This window comes from Fringilla coelebs (genome assembly GCF_963513975.1).
Source record: "Fringilla coelebs genome assembly, chromosome: 3".
Classification (NCBI taxonomy): domain Eukaryota; kingdom Metazoa; phylum Chordata; class Aves; order Passeriformes; family Fringillidae; genus Fringilla; species Fringilla coelebs.
Genome location: NC_140030.1, coordinates 83,807,094 through 83,825,179, shown reverse-complemented (window position 1 = coordinate 83,825,179; position 18,086 = coordinate 83,807,094). Strand labels below are relative to the sequence as shown.

The 18,086-nt window shown below is 53.9% G+C and overlaps 1 protein-coding gene across 1 annotated transcript; it reads left to right on the top strand.

Annotated features, from left to right (window-relative positions):
• The first annotated feature begins 3,198 nt into the window (after positions 1–3,198).
• Positions 3,199–17,436, top strand: NFKBIE (NFKB inhibitor epsilon). The gene is made up of 6 exons (XM_084202143.1): positions 3,199–3,656; positions 13,905–14,007; positions 14,874–15,105; positions 15,276–15,364; positions 15,642–15,890; positions 16,211–17,436. The coding sequence occupies exons 1-6, from the start codon at positions 3,292–3,294 to the stop codon at positions 16,274–16,276; spliced, it is 1,104 nt and encodes a 367-aa protein (XP_084058269.1). The 5' UTR covers positions 3,199–3,291; the 3' UTR covers positions 16,277–17,436.
• The last annotated feature ends 650 nt before the right edge of the window (positions 17,437–18,086 follow it).

Below are 18,086 nucleotides of genomic sequence, written 5' to 3'. Positions count from 1 at the left end.
TTCCTCAATTGGGGATCTAGCACCTTTCTTATGGACTCAGCATTTCTGATTCTGGGGATGAGGGAAAAGGGCTGCATCCCCAGGGAATGGGGCAGCTCAGTGCTCATGTGGGATGAAAGCTGTGCAGTGGACAGTCTGCATGGGGGCAAGGTAGCACCCGTCACGTTGCCTGGTGTGAATTATTGTGGCAATAACTGCTTATCACAATTTCAGGTAACCCATGTTGCTTAAAATTGCAGGACCACAGCTGGTAATTAAAGGACCATTATATTTTCTCAGACCAGACACAGACTGGGTATAATTTGCCTTTCTCCATCTCTCTTAGCTGCATTTCACTTATTTTACCCAGTTAACAGCTCAAAGAACAGAGAAGATGCTGGTGCAAGGCCAGGCCTTCATTTAATTCAGAGGGCTGTTCTTGGGGACAGGACATGATCAGGGACAATACCCGGGGGTTTGGGTAGCCTAGGGATTCCTTCCCATGTCCGTGCTCTGACCTGATGCTCCTTGCAGCACAGAGTGGTGGGAAAGCGTGGCTGCCTTGAACAGCGTGTGCTGGCACTGACCTCTAGTGGGAATAGATCCCTTCCTTTTTAGATTGTCCCTGCAGTTTTAACCATTTTAAGTGACACGTGTTAGAGGGGACTGGAGACACCCAAAAATAAGAACTTTGTTTTTGAAAACCTTCAAAACTAAATCAGAACATCTAGATTTGCCTCATATTATATTTAATTATTTTTAATCCCTCTACCATTACATTATATATAGATATAGATATCTATATATACATTATATATAGATATTTATGCATACGTGTATCTCTCTGTATTTAAAGCCTCTGAAAATAATAGAAGTCTAAAACTTGCACAGCCAGGCAGAAAAGTTCTCTGTTTGGAAGACAGCATGAAAAGGAGCCCAACCCTCACAGAATGAGTAACAGAAGGCAAATAATGGGGCAAAGGGGCCAAGTTCCTCTTTCAGACTTTCCAGTAAAATTGTCTGAAAGGTTAATAGAAGGACACCCAGTCAGAAGAGGGGTGGCAGGAGATGGTGCCTGAGCTGGGTGTTAGTGGGTGCAGTTGAAAGGTCAGAGCAGAGAGTGGCTGGCCATGGATGCCCTGGGGGGCACAGCTGATGTCAATGAGGCACGCCTGGTCTCCCCACTCCGCTGCACTAGACCACGGCAACACAGCCCAGCCACAGCACCAGCCAGCTAAAAGAGTTCAAGGCTCACCTTAAGGAAGCTGCAAGATCACAAACTCCAGATAAATTCACATCAGCAGCAGAGGAAGGCCACTTCCAGGGGCTGCTTGCTAGCCAGAGGTGTAGACAGCTTGCAAGGGACTGGACTGTGGAGTCCCCAGTGGTGGGTCTTGAATTGCCTCTTTGCTAGAGCTGGTCCAGGGCTTACTAGTCCAGGTTCTGTGCTTTGGCTGAACTGTTCCTGGACATGTGCTAGTCTTGGAACCAGGATCCACCCCTATTTCCTAACTGGAACAGCACATCACAATATAATCAAGGTGTGACTGATGCTTGATGCAAAGATAAGCTGCAATTAGCTGACAGAAAAATTAAATCTTTGTGTATCACCACACAAATTTGTGTTGATTTGACCACTTTATCCACAGGAAAGTGTACAAGGAACCATACCATGATGGAGCTGCATCTAGTATGTTACTAGAGAAGACGGCAAAGGCATTTAGGAAGGCAGTTGGTGGATAACCTAGTAGTAGTTGGGTGTGGAAAGCTGAAAGAATAGAAATTCTGTGTGCGGATCAGGAACAACAGCTACAGGTGGAGCTGGGATGCAGCCACCACCAGGGTGTGAGAGGGGGTGACATGGATATATGGCCCAGATCCCCATACTGCACTGAACAGAGCTGACAGATGTGGGAGAAGCTCCTTTCTCTCACTAATTGTAATCTTGCAGTGACACAGTGCCAGAGACACAACTGGAGACATGGAAATAGACCCCGAGCATGGGAAGAAAACTTGTGACTGGAAGTAATTGACGCTGAAAGAGACTTATCTGTCTCCCTGCTGCTGCCCTCACACCCCAAAACTTTTCTTCCTACAAACCCAAAGCAACAGCTGCAGTGTGTGATAGGGAAATATTTGTCACTCTGCATGTGGTTCCTGTGAGTCCATCCAGTATCCATCACCAAGCTCCCAGGTAAGCTTGCTTGCAGGAGATTGTTCCCCTCCTGCTCAGATGAACTGGAAGAATGGGCATCCTGCAGAGACAGAAAGTCATCTCAAGCAATAAAAGCAAAAAGGGAAATTGATTTTAAAGTGTCAGCTGTGTTCAGAGCTATCTAGTTTGTCTTTTGAGGAAAGCTCACTGCTTGGGACACTGGAAAGTAATTACATTACATCTATGCATATCCATAGGAGTTTTGGCATTGGGAAGAGAGCACTGAAATGCAGTCTGGTCCATCACTCACAGGCAGCGAGCTGGGCCTTCATTCGACCTTCTATTTTCAGGTTTGATCTCTGTCTTGGCTGCTCTTGTGTGAGCCCTGATAGCCACTCTGGGCTTTGAAAGGATTTCTATTTGCAACACAGAGCAGCAGTGACAAGCGGCTGGACCAAGAGGCTTGTGCAGCCAGCTACAGGGACGTCCTGGCTTTCCCTGTAAAGGCAGAACAGATGAGAAGGTGTCTCAGTGGCTGGAACAGTTTAATGTAGGCACACGGGAAAAGCAAACGCCTGCTTTGCACCTCTGCTACAAGTGACATCCACCATGTTGTTTCCCACGGAGCCTGCGGCTTCACTCAGCACCTGCACAGGCTGCAGCACCCTCACCCACACACCGCCTGCTTGGACAAGGTCCCGCTCCCTGCCCTGGCAGACCTGCCTGCTATTTAAAGAACCCAAACCAGCCGGGCAGGGGGAGGCAGGCGCAGGAAAACCGGCGCGCACCGCCCGGCCCAGGGAAGCGCAGCGCTGCCACCCCTGCCCTGCGCACCCCGGATGCTGCCCCTGCCCCCGCTGCCGCGGCCACCGTGTTTGCTCCCTCCCGCGGCTTGTGCGCTGCCCCAGACGAAGAGGGTGGGGAGAAGCAGCCCCTGGTAGTGCCGGGGCGGGGCGGTGGCGGGGGAATCCCGGGCAGGCGGGCCGGGCGCGGCTGAGTCAGTGCGGGCAGGGGCAGGAGGAGGCGGCGGAGGCGGAGCCGGGGCGCCTTAGACTCTGCGCCGGCCGCCGCTCTCTGGCTTTCCGGCCATGAGCCCCCCGGCAGCGGGGCCGGGAGCGGGACCCGGGCCGGGGCGGGCGGACGGCGGGCGCTGAGCCATGTCGCGGGCGGCGGGCGGCGAATGCCGCAAGGAAGCGGCGGGCTGGGAGGGCGAGGACGGGCAGTGCGACTCGGGCATCGAGTCGCTGCGCTCGCTGCCGGGCGGCAGGGAGACCCCCGCCGCGCCCGAGGGCCCTCCTGCCGCCCCCGAGGGCCCCCCTGCCGCCCCCGAGGAGACCCTCGCCGAGGCCGCCGCCGCCGAGGAGCGGCTGGATTCCAGCTACGGCTCCGGCGCCTTGCCCGAGGCTCTGCCCGGGCTGCCGGGGGCTCCGGGGGCCCGCCCCGAGGAGCCGCCGCCCCGGCCCGAGGGGCTCAGCCGGCAGCAGCTGGAGGCCCTCACCTACCTTTCGGAGGACGGAGACACGTGAGTGACCCCCGGGGAGCTGCGAGCCATCGCCCCCCGAGCCCCGGGCTGCTCCCCTGGCAGCGGCGGGGAGCCGGTGCCTAGAGATAAGCCAGGCTCTGTTTGCCGCGGTCTCCAGCCCTCCCCCGAGGGGCATCCGCTCAGCCATGTTGTTAAGGTCTCCCCAGACCCCTGTCCTAAGAGCCTCCCGCCTTGCCTTGGTGTGCGTGGATGCTTGGCATCCTGGTTTGGGTAGGTGGCCCCTCTCACCCGCCTGAAGTATCTGAGCCAGGTCCAGCGGAGTTAGCAGGAAGAGAGGCACCCCAGGCTACTTGGCACAGAATGGACCCACCATAGGAAGCCCACCTCCACTTGCCGTGGGGCTGCTAGCAACCAGAAGAAAGGGGAGAGCCAATCAAGCCTCCTCCACCGTCTCTTCCCCAGAGAATGCAGCGTTTCCTCCACAATGGGGAAGGCTTGGCTGTGTGAGATGGCACGTAAGCGAGTCCTGAAACAAGATTAGCTGTGCACGGCAGGACCGTGCGATGGCTGTGTTAGACGCTGCTCAACCGAGCAACCCAAGAACTATTTGTTCTCAGGTGGGAATCGCCTTGCTTTGCCAACTTGCCCGCAGAGCCACAGCTTTTGGCGGAGTTGTGACGCACACCCCGACGTGGTGCTGCCCTCCTGAGCTTCTGTGAGAGAGACAAGTGTTTCTCTTAACGAGGGGGGCTTCCCACATCCGTAATGTCTTCTCAAGGGCAGAGGCATCACGCCAGAGTTATTTGGTTTGGCTTCTGGTAATTACCTTCAGCTAATCACAGCATTTTTTCCTGTTGTACATTCCCTTGATGGAAGGTTTTCATCATGAGTGTACACACAGAGCGTGAGCGAAGTGTTCTCACAGCTGAGGGCGAAGCTTTGCCCCAAAACCAGGCTAGAATTTAATACTGAGTAATGGTGCAAGAGGAAGAGAAACTTAGAGGCGCTGACATGATGAAGCAGTAGCAAGAGCAGCAAGAAAGCTCTGTCCTTGCCTGGCAGAACACATCTGGATTGAAGCTGAAGATGAGCTGGGAGACAGCCTGAGTGTTTACTTCCCTGTTAGGAAGGAATCTGTGCATCTGCTAATTAGTTCATTAATGCTGACTCTGGGATCTGTTCTGGGGATTGGCTGGAAGTCTCATGGCAAGCAAAGTTACACTAAACCCAGCCTCCCACGCTCCCCACACAGGCTTTCTAGTCCTGTCCTATCTACAGGCTGGTTCTGTCACTCCTCAGAATGGAGGAGCTTTGCCAGTTTTCCCAGCTGTAATGCTAGAGCCAAGGTGCCCATGGAGAGAGGCAGGTGTCTTTTAATCAGAGGTGTGGAAGTAACACTTTCCCCCAGGTTTGTCTGTCATGGTGTGCCCTGGGCTCCTTGCTTACTCTTTTATTAGTGAGCTCCCTAGATGCAGCTGCTTAGAGATGCTTTTAGTGCTTGAGGCTGTCTTGTTTGGTGCTTGAAGCCCTTTGTCTGTCAGACTTGCTTGGAGAGACCTAATGCAAACATCTTATTAACTAGGAAAACATTAATCAGTGGTGCCTTGGTTACTGTAGGCAGGAGAGGCTCTCAGAGGTTGCCTTTGCTCTTCTGTTTTCTCTCACAGTGCATTTTAGAACAGGAAATCTGTTAAGACAGAGGGAGGGAGCTGTAGGTCTGCTGGTTGTACAGCTCTGGGCTCATCTTGTCCACACAGGAGACAGGCTTTCCTGGGATCTACTCCCACTGCTGGGAAAAAACACTATTCTTGTGGTTAGAGTGGTGAGGCTGTGGATTTGTGCCTCTGCTATTCTTGTCTCTCCTCCTGACCCTGCGGCAGAGGTAGGTGGCATTTATATTTAGAAGTGCTGAACATCCACCACTCAGGTTGATGCAGATGGGGACTGCGAGCACCCAGGAACTCACTGAGCTGCCACTGGTTTCGTATGTGAAAACAAGTCAGGGCTGATAGTAATGCTAAAGTTTATGGTGCAATTGCTCATCCAGCGACAGAAGGTCCCCAGAGAGAAGGGATCAGATGGCCACAGGCTACATCCCTTTCATCCGGCCAGACAAACCCATCTTCATTTCTTCTTTTCATCTCTGTCAGCAGCATATTTCCATGTGTGCCTTTTTTAAATGTCTGCCACAAAACAGCTCCAGGCAGAGAATTAAAATCATACTATCATTATATTTCAGAAGACTTGGGCAACTACACTTTCCTGTAATTGTAATTTTGAAAATACAAAAAGTCCAGGGGTTTTGCCTAAGTAGTTCCCATTTCCCCAGATGCCCTGGCTGGTACTGAGCTGAGAGAAGCACTGGGCTTGCACAAAGGGAGCTGGCAAAAGTCTTGGCTCTATATCTAACAAAAATCTTCACTGTCCATAGCTCCCTCAGACTTATCCACCTGTGCCATCTCAAGGTGTGCCTGTGTTTGTCAGCCTGGCACTTGTGGGGTAAAAACAGGAGGTGGAGGCAGAGGTGAAGAGCAATGCTTGGGTGGTTGGAGTGTCAGCCCTTGGATACCTCCCTGCCTGCCTCCGCAGCAGAGGAGCGTCAGAGCAGGCAGGATGAAGCAATGGGACTAAAACTGTCTCTCCTTGTGCCCCAAGTTAGAAAGAGTCTCACTTTGGCAGGAAGGAAATTGGCTAACAGGAAGGATAGGGGTATAATGGCCAGTGAAATGCGTGGGTGTTGTCTTCCAAGAATTATTTGCCCAAATGTCATCCTCTCTGTGGCTCCCTCGTGCCACTGGCAGCCCCTCTGCCTCCGGGAAGTGAGGGCTGCAGTAATAAGGGACGTTAGTTCGCAAGAGAGTGTGGCTCAGCTGTGAGGGCAGGAGAAGTCAAGCATGAGGAGTGGGGTGGCAAGCAGAAGATGGTGGGTGCACTTTGGGCGGTGATCTGTATCCTGCTTATCGTGTGGGTGGGTAGAGAACTAACCCTGTGCACTCAAACTCAAATGGTCTCCTCCAAGCATCCATCTTTTTCTTGTGACCTACAACTCCAATTATCTGTCTCTTCCATGTAAACAAACTCCTTTTCTGCTGACTTGGGTCCTGATGGGACTGCTCTGTGTGGAAGTGAAGAGAGAGGCTTTCCAGCTGTGGGCCTGGCTGCCTCTGAGGGGACTGCAGGCAGATTTATTGTTGTGCCCCAGCCTCCAGACCACCTCAGCCTTTGTGAGGATTCACTGAGGAAACCCCGTCCTCCTCAACCTCACCTGGCAGATGCACAATTCCACCATCCTGGGAAAAGGATGAGTGTGGGACCAGCTCCTTGGAAGTGAAATGGGGTGTGAAGGGATCACCTGATTTTGTTCCAGCACAAGAGAAAACCTCCCCATTTCCTTGGGCTGATGTCGGGCTTTGACGACTCTGGAGAGGCAGAGGTGGTTCATGAGAGTGTGAAGTTAAGCACAGTTTCCTCTCTCCAGGACTGTATGGTCTATCTTAAACTTAAAAACATGTTTTCCTTCCTGCCCATGCTGGTCCTTAGGCCACCCATGACTTTCTGCCGCTGTACCTGATGTCATGGTGATGGAGAGGCTGGGGGCTGTGCCTCTGCAGGAGAGCAACTGTCTTCTTCTGCATGGGGCTCTGTATGCAAAGCAGTGCAGCACCTCTGCAGGGGTGAAGGTGACGGACCCCAGCTTGATCACAGAAGGAAGACCTAGGCCTCCTTCAGATGGAAAATGGAACTCCATGGTTTTGGCTGGGTGTGTGTTTCAGGGAGGGAGGGGAGCAGAGGAAGCCTGACTTCCTCCTTCCACCAGAGACAAGTGGTGCCCCATCTGCTGATAAGAAATCACGTGCCCATGACTCGTGGGCTGAAATGCCTTAACAAGGGCTTGGGGACAGTTAATCGAGTAAAATCAGGGCCCCTTGGGAGCTGATGCTCTGAGCTCCTCACATGATGGTATTGAAGGGGCCCCCCTTGCCTGCACGGGCTGTCACTGAGCATGAGGCTCATCTTCAAGGATCCAAGAGCCACTTTTAACCATTCATTGGCATGTGCCAATCATAACCCTCTCCAGCCATGTGGTCTTGGGCTGGAGATCTTCCCTGAGCAGAGGAATAGAGGTTGTCCCCATTCAGGTTGTCTGCTCCAGTTTGGCTGCTTTCTCACTGCTTGCCCTGCTGTAGCAGGGTGTTGCTGAACCCTGTGGATCTGGGGGAGTGCTCAGCAAAGATAAAAGAAAGGGAAGGAAGGAAGGAAAAAGAAACAGAGGACTGGAGAGACTCAGTTTTAGGAGAAGGATTAAAGAAGTCAGATGCAGGGAAGCCCAGTTTGTTGCTGGTCAGGCTGGGAGTCCCCCTGCTTTGCTGGGCTGTTGCCAGCTGTCCAGCAGTGGGATGGCCATAGTTAATGGAAAGTGGAGATGCTCTTGGTTTTACCAGAGGCTCTTCAGAAACCTTGCTTGACTGCCAGGATTCAAGTCCATCCCAAGTCATACCCTAGCATGCTGCCAATTGTGAGGCATTAGAGAAAGTGAGTCCTAACATGGGTCTGCCAGGAGGGAGATTTTCCTGTGTCCAGTTCCTGTCCCTGAACTCTCAGCTCTTCCTCTGTGTGTGTTCAGGAGTTTGGTAAACAGGAGAGCTTGGTATCCCTCTAAGCAAGGCCAGGCAGCTCTGCACAAGTTGCTTTGGAATGCCCCAGAAGTTTCTGGCTGCTGCAGGGGTCACACACATACAGCCTTGGTATAAAGTGGGTAAGTCCTGGCAGCCTTCTGAGATCGTGCATGCTAGAGGTTTTTTTCCCTGTTTGGATGACTTCAGCCTGGCCTGGAGGAAGTTTCTTCAAACTTTCCACCTGCCTAGGTTTGCCTCGGAGCTGGGGACAAACACAGGGAACTTCAGCACAGAGGAAGGGAAAGAATGGCTGGAAATTTCCGTGTCCTGGGATGCAGAAGCCTGGCTGTAACAGATCGGCCAAGGTGCAGAGAGCTTCAGGTCCTTGCACTCTGTAGGCGGGCTTGACTGCTGCTGGGACAAGGTTGAGCTCAGCTAATTAAACACAAAATTTTTAATTTTTTGTTGGCTTGGGTCTGGGTTTTTTTAGTGTGATGTGAAAAAATGAGGAGTCAGACATGACTGTGTAGGCAGAGCTTGTGGGCTCTGAGCTGTGAGAGTGGTTGCTGCGTGCCTATCAATGAGCTGCGTGGGATGCTCTCTCTGTGTCACAGAGTTGGGAAGCCCCTCTGACTGGGGCCGTTCCAGAGCTGAAGGGGGGCCCCGAGGCATCTTAGACCCAGCCTCGTTAAAAGAAAATCCTGAGACAGTGAGGATATCTGTGGGGTTGTAAATGATTGCTAGGGTGTGTTGTTCAGGCTCTGGCAAAGTCCAGGCACTTTCCTCTTGAAAGAGGCTCTTCTGACCTCACGATATCTCTTTGTGTACAGAAACTGTAGAATGTATTTGCCTCCCAAGGAGTCAGGTGTGAGTTCGTTCTATTTGAACTGGACTGTCCACAGTCAATGGACTTTTTGGGATGTTTGCTGCTTTTATTGAAATTGTTCATCATGCTTCTCTGATGGTGACTGGCCCCTGCTCGGGTAGGCTGACCTGTTTTCTGGCTTGCCCCATCTGTGCCTAGATAGTAGTGTGGGACAGGCCCCTTGTTTTGCAGGGAACAGCCCACATGCATCTGATGTTTAGTGCTTCTGCAATCCCAGAGCCAAAATTGAGCAAAATTAGAAATTGAGCAAAATTGTCAAATGTGTGGGTGCAGAATCTAGAGGCTGTGAGGTCAGGGTACCTTTTTGTCCCCACCTCACTGAAGAATGGGATGCCCACAGCCCTTCTATCTCTCCTGCCAGTCAGCTTCCAGCTTCCCTCATCCTCAAGCAGTCAGACCAGACTCTCTGTAGAACACCCCAGGAAAGGTGAGACTCTCTCCTCTGTTCACCTGTCAGTTCCCACCCCTCACTCTGGCCCCAGGACAGAGGGCTGGGAAGCAGCTGCTGCCCAGACTGGAGATCAGGAATGTTGAACTCAACGTGGCTGAAAGGGCTTTGCATCCCTCCAGCTGCAACCTCCCTCCAGTCCCGTCCCAAACCCCCCCTCCACTCAAATTCAAGCTGTGCCCTCCCCAGGGAAGGGGCGATGAAACCTGCAGGGCAGGAACACAGAAGATGGGATAAGGCAGCTGAGATCCACTGCTCTCTTGGAGCTGCCAGAGGGCAGCTGGAACAGCTTTATGGAGCAGGGCAGCATTGCATTGGTATGTGGGGAGGAAGGAAGGGAGCCAGGCTGGGCTGGTTCAGGGCTGCAGGGCAGGATGAGCTGTGCTTGCTAAGCCCGCTGGCAGAGGTTCATGCTGGTAGCTGAGGAAGCGGTTAGCAGTGCAGGTTACAGGGCTGGAACAGGAGAGCAGGGTAAGCGTGGAATTCCCCTGCTGTTTTCCTCCTTCCTTGCTCTCTTTTCTATTGCTGCTGGGCCATTTCCTCCCCTGAACAAGTTTCTCTTGTGTGAATTGTTTGCATGATCTACTGCTCCACTCAGCCAAAACAAGGAGCTGGGAATGAGCTGTTCCTGCTGCAGGCAGGGACCTTATCTAGAGAGGGAAAAACCGTGTCAAAGCAAATTCAGCTGAATGCTGGATCCCCTGATTAAGGTGCTTATGGGGTGATATGGTGAAGGGCAAGGCTGCTTTGTGGACAAGGTGTCTTGCTCTACAGATGGGGGGATCTGCATGGTCAGCTCCTTATCTAGAGAGATGGAAAAGGATAGCCAGAGAACTGGTGAGAGTTCATCCGTTCTGCTTGTGTCTCAGAGCTGGGTGTCACCCCTTACCCTGTTCTCCTGCCTCCTAGTCCTCATGTGTGGAAACTTTTCCTACTGGACACTTAAGGTCACTCAGAAGTTGGAGATGGACAGCATTGTGGAAATGGATGCTTTCCTGTGCCTAAGCTAGGATCACTTTGGGCATGGCATGTTCGTTCCCTGGGATATCCCCAAGGATAGCCCAAACCTCTCTGCTCCAGGGTGGTTATCTCTCTGGTGATGGGTAGATCACTTTGTGCTGGGGATCTCCTTTGCCTTTGTGATTCAGAGTGTTGAGGCCCCTTATGCCAGGACAGAGCTGGTGAGCAAGTGGAAAAGCTGAGAATGAACCCAGCAGTCTGTGCTCCTGCTGTGTTTCCCTTGCTCACAGCTCCTCCATCCCGTGCCCTTTTCAAAGCTCCCTGTTGCCCTTTCTGATGGTTCCTGCTGGACACCCATCCCTGTGGCTGCAGCCAGGAGCACTGCAGGCAAGAGCAGGGGGAGGGAGGGAGCAGGCAAGTGGAAGAAAGCAGAGGAGAGATGTGCAGGCAGCCCGGGATGGGCAAGGATCTGAGTATGGCAGGGCAGAGCCATACTCTTCTGGCAAGGGCACACTGGTGTGGCTGGGCACAAAGAGGTTATGGCAGACAGCGGGTCTCTCCGTTGTGCTGGCACACAGCAGCCCATCAGCAGCTGGACCACACCGTTGCTGTGACACAGAGAGAGGGGTGCTTGTAGCCTCGGTGGAAAAAAGTGGAGATTGGCACGATGCCTGCACCTCGGGTCTCCTGGGTGTAAGAGGTTTCCTGAGTTAGGAGACAATCCCAGTTCCTAGCTGGCAGCACTGCCGGTGGCACAGAATGCCTCAGTACACATGTGCTCCTGGTGAGCTCCTCCCAGCCCTCTGGCCTTGTGATGATTCCCCCAAGTAGCTCAGGTTCTTGCAGCCATTTCAGGAAGTTGAGGGCTGATAATGAGGAAAGGCGGGAACGAATGCAGAAATGAAAGCCCAGGAGGAGGCTGCATCCGGGTGGAGAAGGAAGGGGGAGGGGGGAAAGCAATCCTTCAAAGCAGGCACATCCCAGCTGGAGGTGAAAGCTGGAGCTCTGGCCAGGGGAATGGTCACCCCCGTTGCCTCTGCAGCATGGATGCCCAAACTAGCTCAGTGTCAGCCCAGCCCTGAGTGGCTCCACTGCCTTGTTGAGCTGCAAAGGCAGCCAAGCCAGAAAAAGTGAGGTGCTGGCAGTGGCAGAGGGCTGCTCGGGGGTTTCCGTCTCCCCCCGGGTGACCGCCCCACTCGTCCCCACATGACAGTGCAGTGTGGTGTGGGTAGTGACAGAGGGGCCCGGGGGATTCCTGGGGCATCAGGGCTGTCTGCTATGGGACACAACCATGAGCACTGCTCTCCCCTGGGAGCCCAGCGTGGCTCTGGAAAGCGAAAGCACCAGCGGTTTAAAGTTCAAGCTGAATTGCCATGGAAAGTCCCTTATTTGAGCAGTCTTAACTCTGCTGTACCTGAAGAAGGCAGATCCTGCAGCCTCTTCCCAGATGTGGTGCCTGGGAGCAGGTTTGGAGAAACAGGGGCTGTCCCTGGAAGAGTGCAAAGGACACCTCAGCTGAGGTGCTACCACAGGGACTGATGCCAAACCCAGCAGGGAACCTCCCTGCTCAGATCATACCTAAGCTAGGTTAGTAAAAGCCTGATGAGGGGAGGGCTGTCCTTACAGCTGGTTGCCTTGTTCCTGGGCTGGGCCCCTTGGCTGTGCCTCTGCCTCACAGTCCGTGGAGGGTGGCGAGACCCTGCCCATGGCCCCTGCTTGCAGCCCCCTCCCTTGCCCTGGGAATGCTGGTAGCGAGGGGGCGCCCCATGGCTGTGCAGAGGCAGGCAAGTGTGGGTAGGCTCCCCTTCCAGCGGGGAATTCCCTGCTGCAACATAACCTGGGGCTTCCCCGGGGACAAAGCCTCTCACGTTGGGCACAGCCTGTCCCTGGCAGCAGGTGGAGAGGAACTGGCCTTTAGAAACTGTAAAGTGTACTTTGCCTTCAAAATCAGGTTTCAGCTGAAGATGCCTGGGGTCCCAGATGCTGGCTTGATCTTCAAGCAGGACTTGGGAGGAAGTCAATAAAAGACAGTCTTGGGGACTGGCCTCTGAGCTTCTCAGCACTTTCATGTCCCAGTGCGCCTGGCAAAAAGACAGCCCCAGCCCCACTTCTTGTCTGCAGTTCTTTAGGGTCAGGTGTTGTTCTCCTGCCTGTGGAGGGGTGCTCTCCATGCCCCGCATTGCAGGTGGCATCCCAGAGCTGGGCTGTCTGGAGAGTGGGGTGTCTTGCCAGGGCTGGCACAGCTCTCACCCTCCATCTCTTGGCCCTGTCAGTCTCCATCAAAGCAGCATGGGTGGCAGAGCCCAGCGTTCAGTTTGGAGCTGGTTCCTTCCAGAGACAGAGGCCACCCAGGGCCTCTGGTGCAGTGGTGAGGGTCAGGAGGCTGAGCTCATGCCTGCCCTGCTTTGCAGAGTGGGACATGCTGCCTGCTGACCACGGTGGCCAGGTTTGGCCTGTGGGCGCTGCCCTGTGGGAGGATGGGCCCTTCAGTGCAAGGGCCTGGGAGACCGGAGGTTGGCAGGGGAGACTGGAAATTCCCTCTCAGCACTGCCTCTGTTCTGCTCTCGTTTCTCTTCTGACTGTGCAGGGGCCGTCTGGAAATTAGACCTGTCCTTGGGCTGGGGGACTCGGGTGCCTGGCCACCCCAGTGGGGACCACAGTCCTGAGGACCAGAGCTCCCTGCTTGCCACCAGGCTCTGACAGCTGCATCTCTGGTGTCCCTCTGTGCTGGCGGGCTGCGTGCCAGCCCTGCCATGACAGTGCTGAAAGGGAAGGATGTGGGGGAGAGAAGAGGAAATCAGTGTGGGACCGGCAGATTGCCTGGCATAGGGACTATGCCATGCAGGTGATCTTGGACCAGCCCTGGGCTCCTGCCCAGCTTTGACTGTTTGCCTTTGTGGAGGGAAAAGCAGAAGTACAGTGTGCAGCTGGCAGGAGGGAACTGGAATTCCCCGGGTAGCTGCCAGAGCCCAGACCTCTCTCCACAGCCACCAAATCCAGCTCCTGGACTCTGGGAAAGACCTCCCAGGCTCTTTGGACCTGCACCAAAGGCCTGGAGGCCTGGCTTTGGGCGGTGCTAGATTGAAACCCTACACATGTGAGCCTGTGTTGCTTAGCAGGGACAGGAGGGTCTGTTCCCCGTGGGGATCACAGTGAAGGACTGCCATGTGGAGCCTCAGACCATGTTCCTGCCTTGGCCTTCTGCTGAGCTTCCCCAGGGAGAGGGCAAGATGGAGGACCTCCAAGCTGGAGGAAACGAGACTGGAGGAAGCAGGGAGATTATTCCTTCATGCAGCAGGGAAGATCTCTGCTCCTGTGCATGGCACTCGGGACTTATTTTTCTTTTTTTCTCTCCTGTCACCGTTAACCCTCTGTAGGTTGGTTCATCTGGCCATTATCCACTGTGTCCCAGCTGTAGCACTCTGCTGCATCGCTCAGCTACCCAGGGAGGTGCTGGAGATCCAAAATGATCTTTTCCAGGTATGCTGTTGTGATAGGCAGAAGATGGGTGGGAGAGAAATGTCATAGGCTGTTCCCTGGATACTGCTCAATCCATCTGCCCCTTCCCCAGGAGCCCACACCTGCTTTCCCCAGAGCATGGTGAAGGTCCTGTGTGTATAGCCTCTTTGCAGGGAGGGGAACAAGGGAGGTGGAGATACCCTGAAAGAGAAGTGTGACAGCTCCCAGCACTGTGGGGTGAAGAGTTTCTTTGCACGGCCACAGGACATTGCAGACAGCCATGGAAGAGGCACGGCTTGAATGTGGCAGGGTAGATAACTTGGGAGAGCGAGATGTCTCCATGGGTGATCTGTGACTGAGGTGCAAGGGAACAGCAAGCCGTGTGACCCCACCAGTATCAGCAGCCACATGTAATGTCACCACAGGGATGGGGGTGTCCTGCATGGCAGTCAGCTCTTGCTGCCAGGCTAGCTCCTGGAGACTGGTGGGGCTCAGCATACCTCCTGCCCTACAGGGCATCCTCCCCTGTGGCAACAGCTCTCTGGCCACAGAGTGAAACAAGCTTTCCCAGGCATCTTTCTGGGAAAGGATCTGAGAAGATCAGAGAAAAGAATGAGAAACAGTTCTTATCTTAACTTAGTACATTGTGAACGTGTAGAATGCGTTACAGAGATTTGTTTACCAAAGGGTAGTTTCTTAATTAACCATAGTGATAGTGTTTTAATTAGAGGATCAGTTAGGTCCAGCTATATCATAACTGTCTATAAAAGTATGGGTTTCTTAATAAAAAAAATAATTCAACCTTCTATAAATCATTAGGTCTATATCTTATTACCCGGCTGGAGACTCCTTGGGTGACATCTCTCCCCTCTCTAATTTCTCTCCAGACACCGCTCCACCTCGCTGTGTACCTGGAGCAGCCCAGCGTGATCCAGGCGCTGATCCACAAGGGAGTGAACCCCGGGCTGCAGGACCGTAATGGCAACACCCCACTGCACTTGGCCTGTGAGCAGCAGCACCTGCAGTGCGCCCAGCAGCTGCTGGAGGGGCCGGCCACACCGGATGGCACGGCTCAGCCCCACGGGCACCACCAGGACCTGCAGCTCCAGAACTGGCAAGGTGAGACCTGGGGGCAGTGCAGTAGTAGAGCTGGTGGCCAGATTAGGGCAGAGACCGTGAGATGCGTGTGCAGGGATGCAGGAGCACAGCAGAATGGGAATGCAGCTGGGATTGGTGTGCCCCAGGGTGGTCTGGGCTGACTGTGGCTCTCTTTTGCCTCCCCATCACAGGCTTGGCCTGTCTGCACATCAGTACCTTGAAAGGGAACATCCCAATGATGTCTCTGCTGCTGGAGAGCGGCGCCAATATTGATGTTCGGGTAAGACTGGGCATGGTGTGATGTTTTCTAAAGGCTGGGATGGTGGGTCTCTCCTTTGGGTGCTCCCTTCAGCCCTGGGGCAATAACTGCTGTGAGGCTTGGGAGCACTGAATTTTGAGGGAGCAGAGAGTAAAGGTCCCTGAGAGGTTTTTGGGTACTGTGACAGCAATCAGGGTGGGGACTGCCCTCTGCACCCAGTCAAGGGGGTGTGGGTGGGTGCTGCAGGGCCCATCTGAGGGGACCCCCCAGCCACACCCTCGTGATCTGTGTGTTGCAGGAGGGCACGAGCGGGAAGACGCCATTGCACCTGGCTGTGGAGTGCCACAACCGCAGGGCTGTGCAGTTCCTGCTGCGCCATGGGGCGTACGTGGATGCCCAGATGTACAACGGGTGCACTCCGCTCCACCTGGCCGTGGGCCGCAAGGATGCTGCCATCGCTGCCATCCTCTCACACTCTGGGGCTGACACCCTGCTGAGGAACATGGAGAACGAGACAGCTCAGGACCTGGCTGATGGCAACGATGATGTGAGTCTCTGTGGGGGGAAGCCTGTGGCTCTGCAAGTGTGTCAGGGGGTGCAGGAGTTGGATAATTAGAGGAACCCTCCTAGGAGGAGTTTCTAGCTGTTCCTATCCTTCCCTATATGTTGTAAGCATTGGTTCTGTGATGTGTGGGATAACTGCCTTTTGCCTCGACCCCTAGGAAAAGCCTAGATAGGGCTTCCTGGCACTTCCCTGGGGATGTGGGAGGCTGGAGGACTGGGTGGGGGGAAGATTTGGACCCCTACCCCATCTTGGTGGAGACACAGCCCTGAATGCTCACATGTCCATACCCTTGGTCTTTGCAGCTCCTTGCCTTGTTGCCCTTCGATGACCTGAAGATCTCAGGGAAGCCTGTTGTGTGCTCTGAATGAGCAGATGGACTCCTTTGGCCCTTTGGGCTGCCTCCTTCCTCTGTGCTGCTGCCCTGCTGCCCACTAGGATGTTTTCTGCCTGCAGTTCAGTGGGAGCAGAGACACTTTGGGAGACTTATCCCACTGCTTCTCCTCTCTTTGGAAGAGTTTTGTTTGCCTCAGGCTGCCTTCCCAGATGGAAGAAGGTGGCATTATGAGCACTACACAGGGGAGGCTTTTCTTTTAGAATCTGTGCACTGCAGCAGGACTGAATTTCCCCTCCCTGCTGTGGGTCTGACTTGTGGGGATCTCCAACACACACAGGGAAGGAGCAGGAGAGGACTCATTTTCACACTGTGGGCCGGACGGAGCATCGTCTGGCACGCCGTCAGAATAAGCGTGGGGTGAGGAGAGTCAACACTCACTCTAATAAATGTTTGTTGTTGCTGTGGGCACCAGAGGTCTCATGTGATGGAACCGACCCCACACCGCACAGTGTCAGGAGGCTGTGCATCACCGCGGGGGCTTGGGGACCTGAGGGCTACAGGGCTTTCCCCAGTCTGCCTGCTCCCTCAGTCCTTCACACTGCAGGTGAGTAGGAGCACAGGGCCTTCCCCTCTTGCAGAGCCTTTCTAGTGCTCAGGGCCAAGGCTGGGGATCCCAGCAAGGTGCTCTATTCCCATGCTGTCTTGCTGAACATCTGGCTGCAGGGCTGAAGAAAGAGCATAGGAGATGCTGAAGACGAGGTTGTGGATCCCTGCTTCTGCCATTGTGCCTGACACCTTGCTGTTTTACTGTGCTGTCATTTCCCCTCTCACAGAGGACAGGAAGATCCTGCCCCCTCTCCTGCCTTGGAAGGGGGTAAAAAAAACTTAGGGTATAGGTCTTCCCCAATCTTTCGATTGTCCCAGGCTGAAAGTGGAAGAGGTGGCAGCATTATCTTCCCATTTCTTCTGTTGTTCAGCTCACCACCCTTCCCTGCCACTTACTTCTCCAGCCAGAGTAGCACATGCAATGCATTAGGAAATCAGCCAAAGGTGCTGTGGGAATGGAGGCACAGATGACTTACCCCATCTCAGCCAGGAAAATTCCTCACTTGTTGCCTGGGAGCAGCTGCTATTGTTTGGGACAAATACTGGATGGTGCAATCAACCAGGATGCTCTGGAGTTAGCTCTTGTCTTCTTCCTCCCTTCTTGTAAGGGAATGCTGCCAGGAAAGCAACATTAAGGACCCCCCAGACCTCTGGACCTTGCCTGGTTTCCTCAGCAGTCCTGGGCTTGGTTGCTCTGTTTCTTTTGAATCTTTGCCTCTCACCTTCTGGCAGGGCCTCAACTCTGCTGCAAACCCATGGGGCTGTTTCAAGGACATCTTTCACAAGGGACATGAGGCACTTCCAGGCTGCCCAAAGAAGTGATGACAGATGTGGGGGGCAGTGTGGGATGGTGTGGTCAGGGCTGTAGCTGGGAGCAAAGGGAAAAGGCAGAAACAAGTGATCTGCACTTTTTTGTTTGTTTTGTTATTTTAAAATAAAACTATTTGTTTTAAAAAGGTGTCTTGTAAAACATCACTGGGTGGCCACATGCTGGCTCCAGCCGGCCCTGCAGCCATGCCTAGGACTGGGATAAGGGATTCAGAAGCAGGGCTGCAGTAGGTCCCATATTGACCTGAAGCCCTGCCCCAGGGACCAGCTGTGGCTGTGTCCAGTGCAGGGCTGGCAGTTCAGAGGGGGTTAACCTGAGACAGAGGGTAGGGATGGAGCTGGGGATTAGCTTTGAAGGCTTTTAGCTTGAATCAAGAATAGTGTGGCCATCAGGAGTAAGGAAGTCATCA

Bases quoted from the DNA above. Each gene is read 5' to 3' on its own strand.
- NFKBIE (XM_084202143.1), top strand. From the start codon at position 3,292: ATGTCGCGGGCGGCGGGCGGCGAATGCCGCAAGGAAGCGGCGGGCTGG. The intron at 3,657-13,904 runs GTGAGTGACCCC...AACCCTCTGTAG, and splicing joins CTTTCGGAGGACGGAGACAC to GTTGGTTCATCTGGCCATTA. The intron at 15,891-16,210 runs GTGAGTCTCTGT...TGGTCTTTGCAG, and splicing joins TGGCTGATGGCAACGATGAT to CTCCTTGCCTTGTTGCCCTT.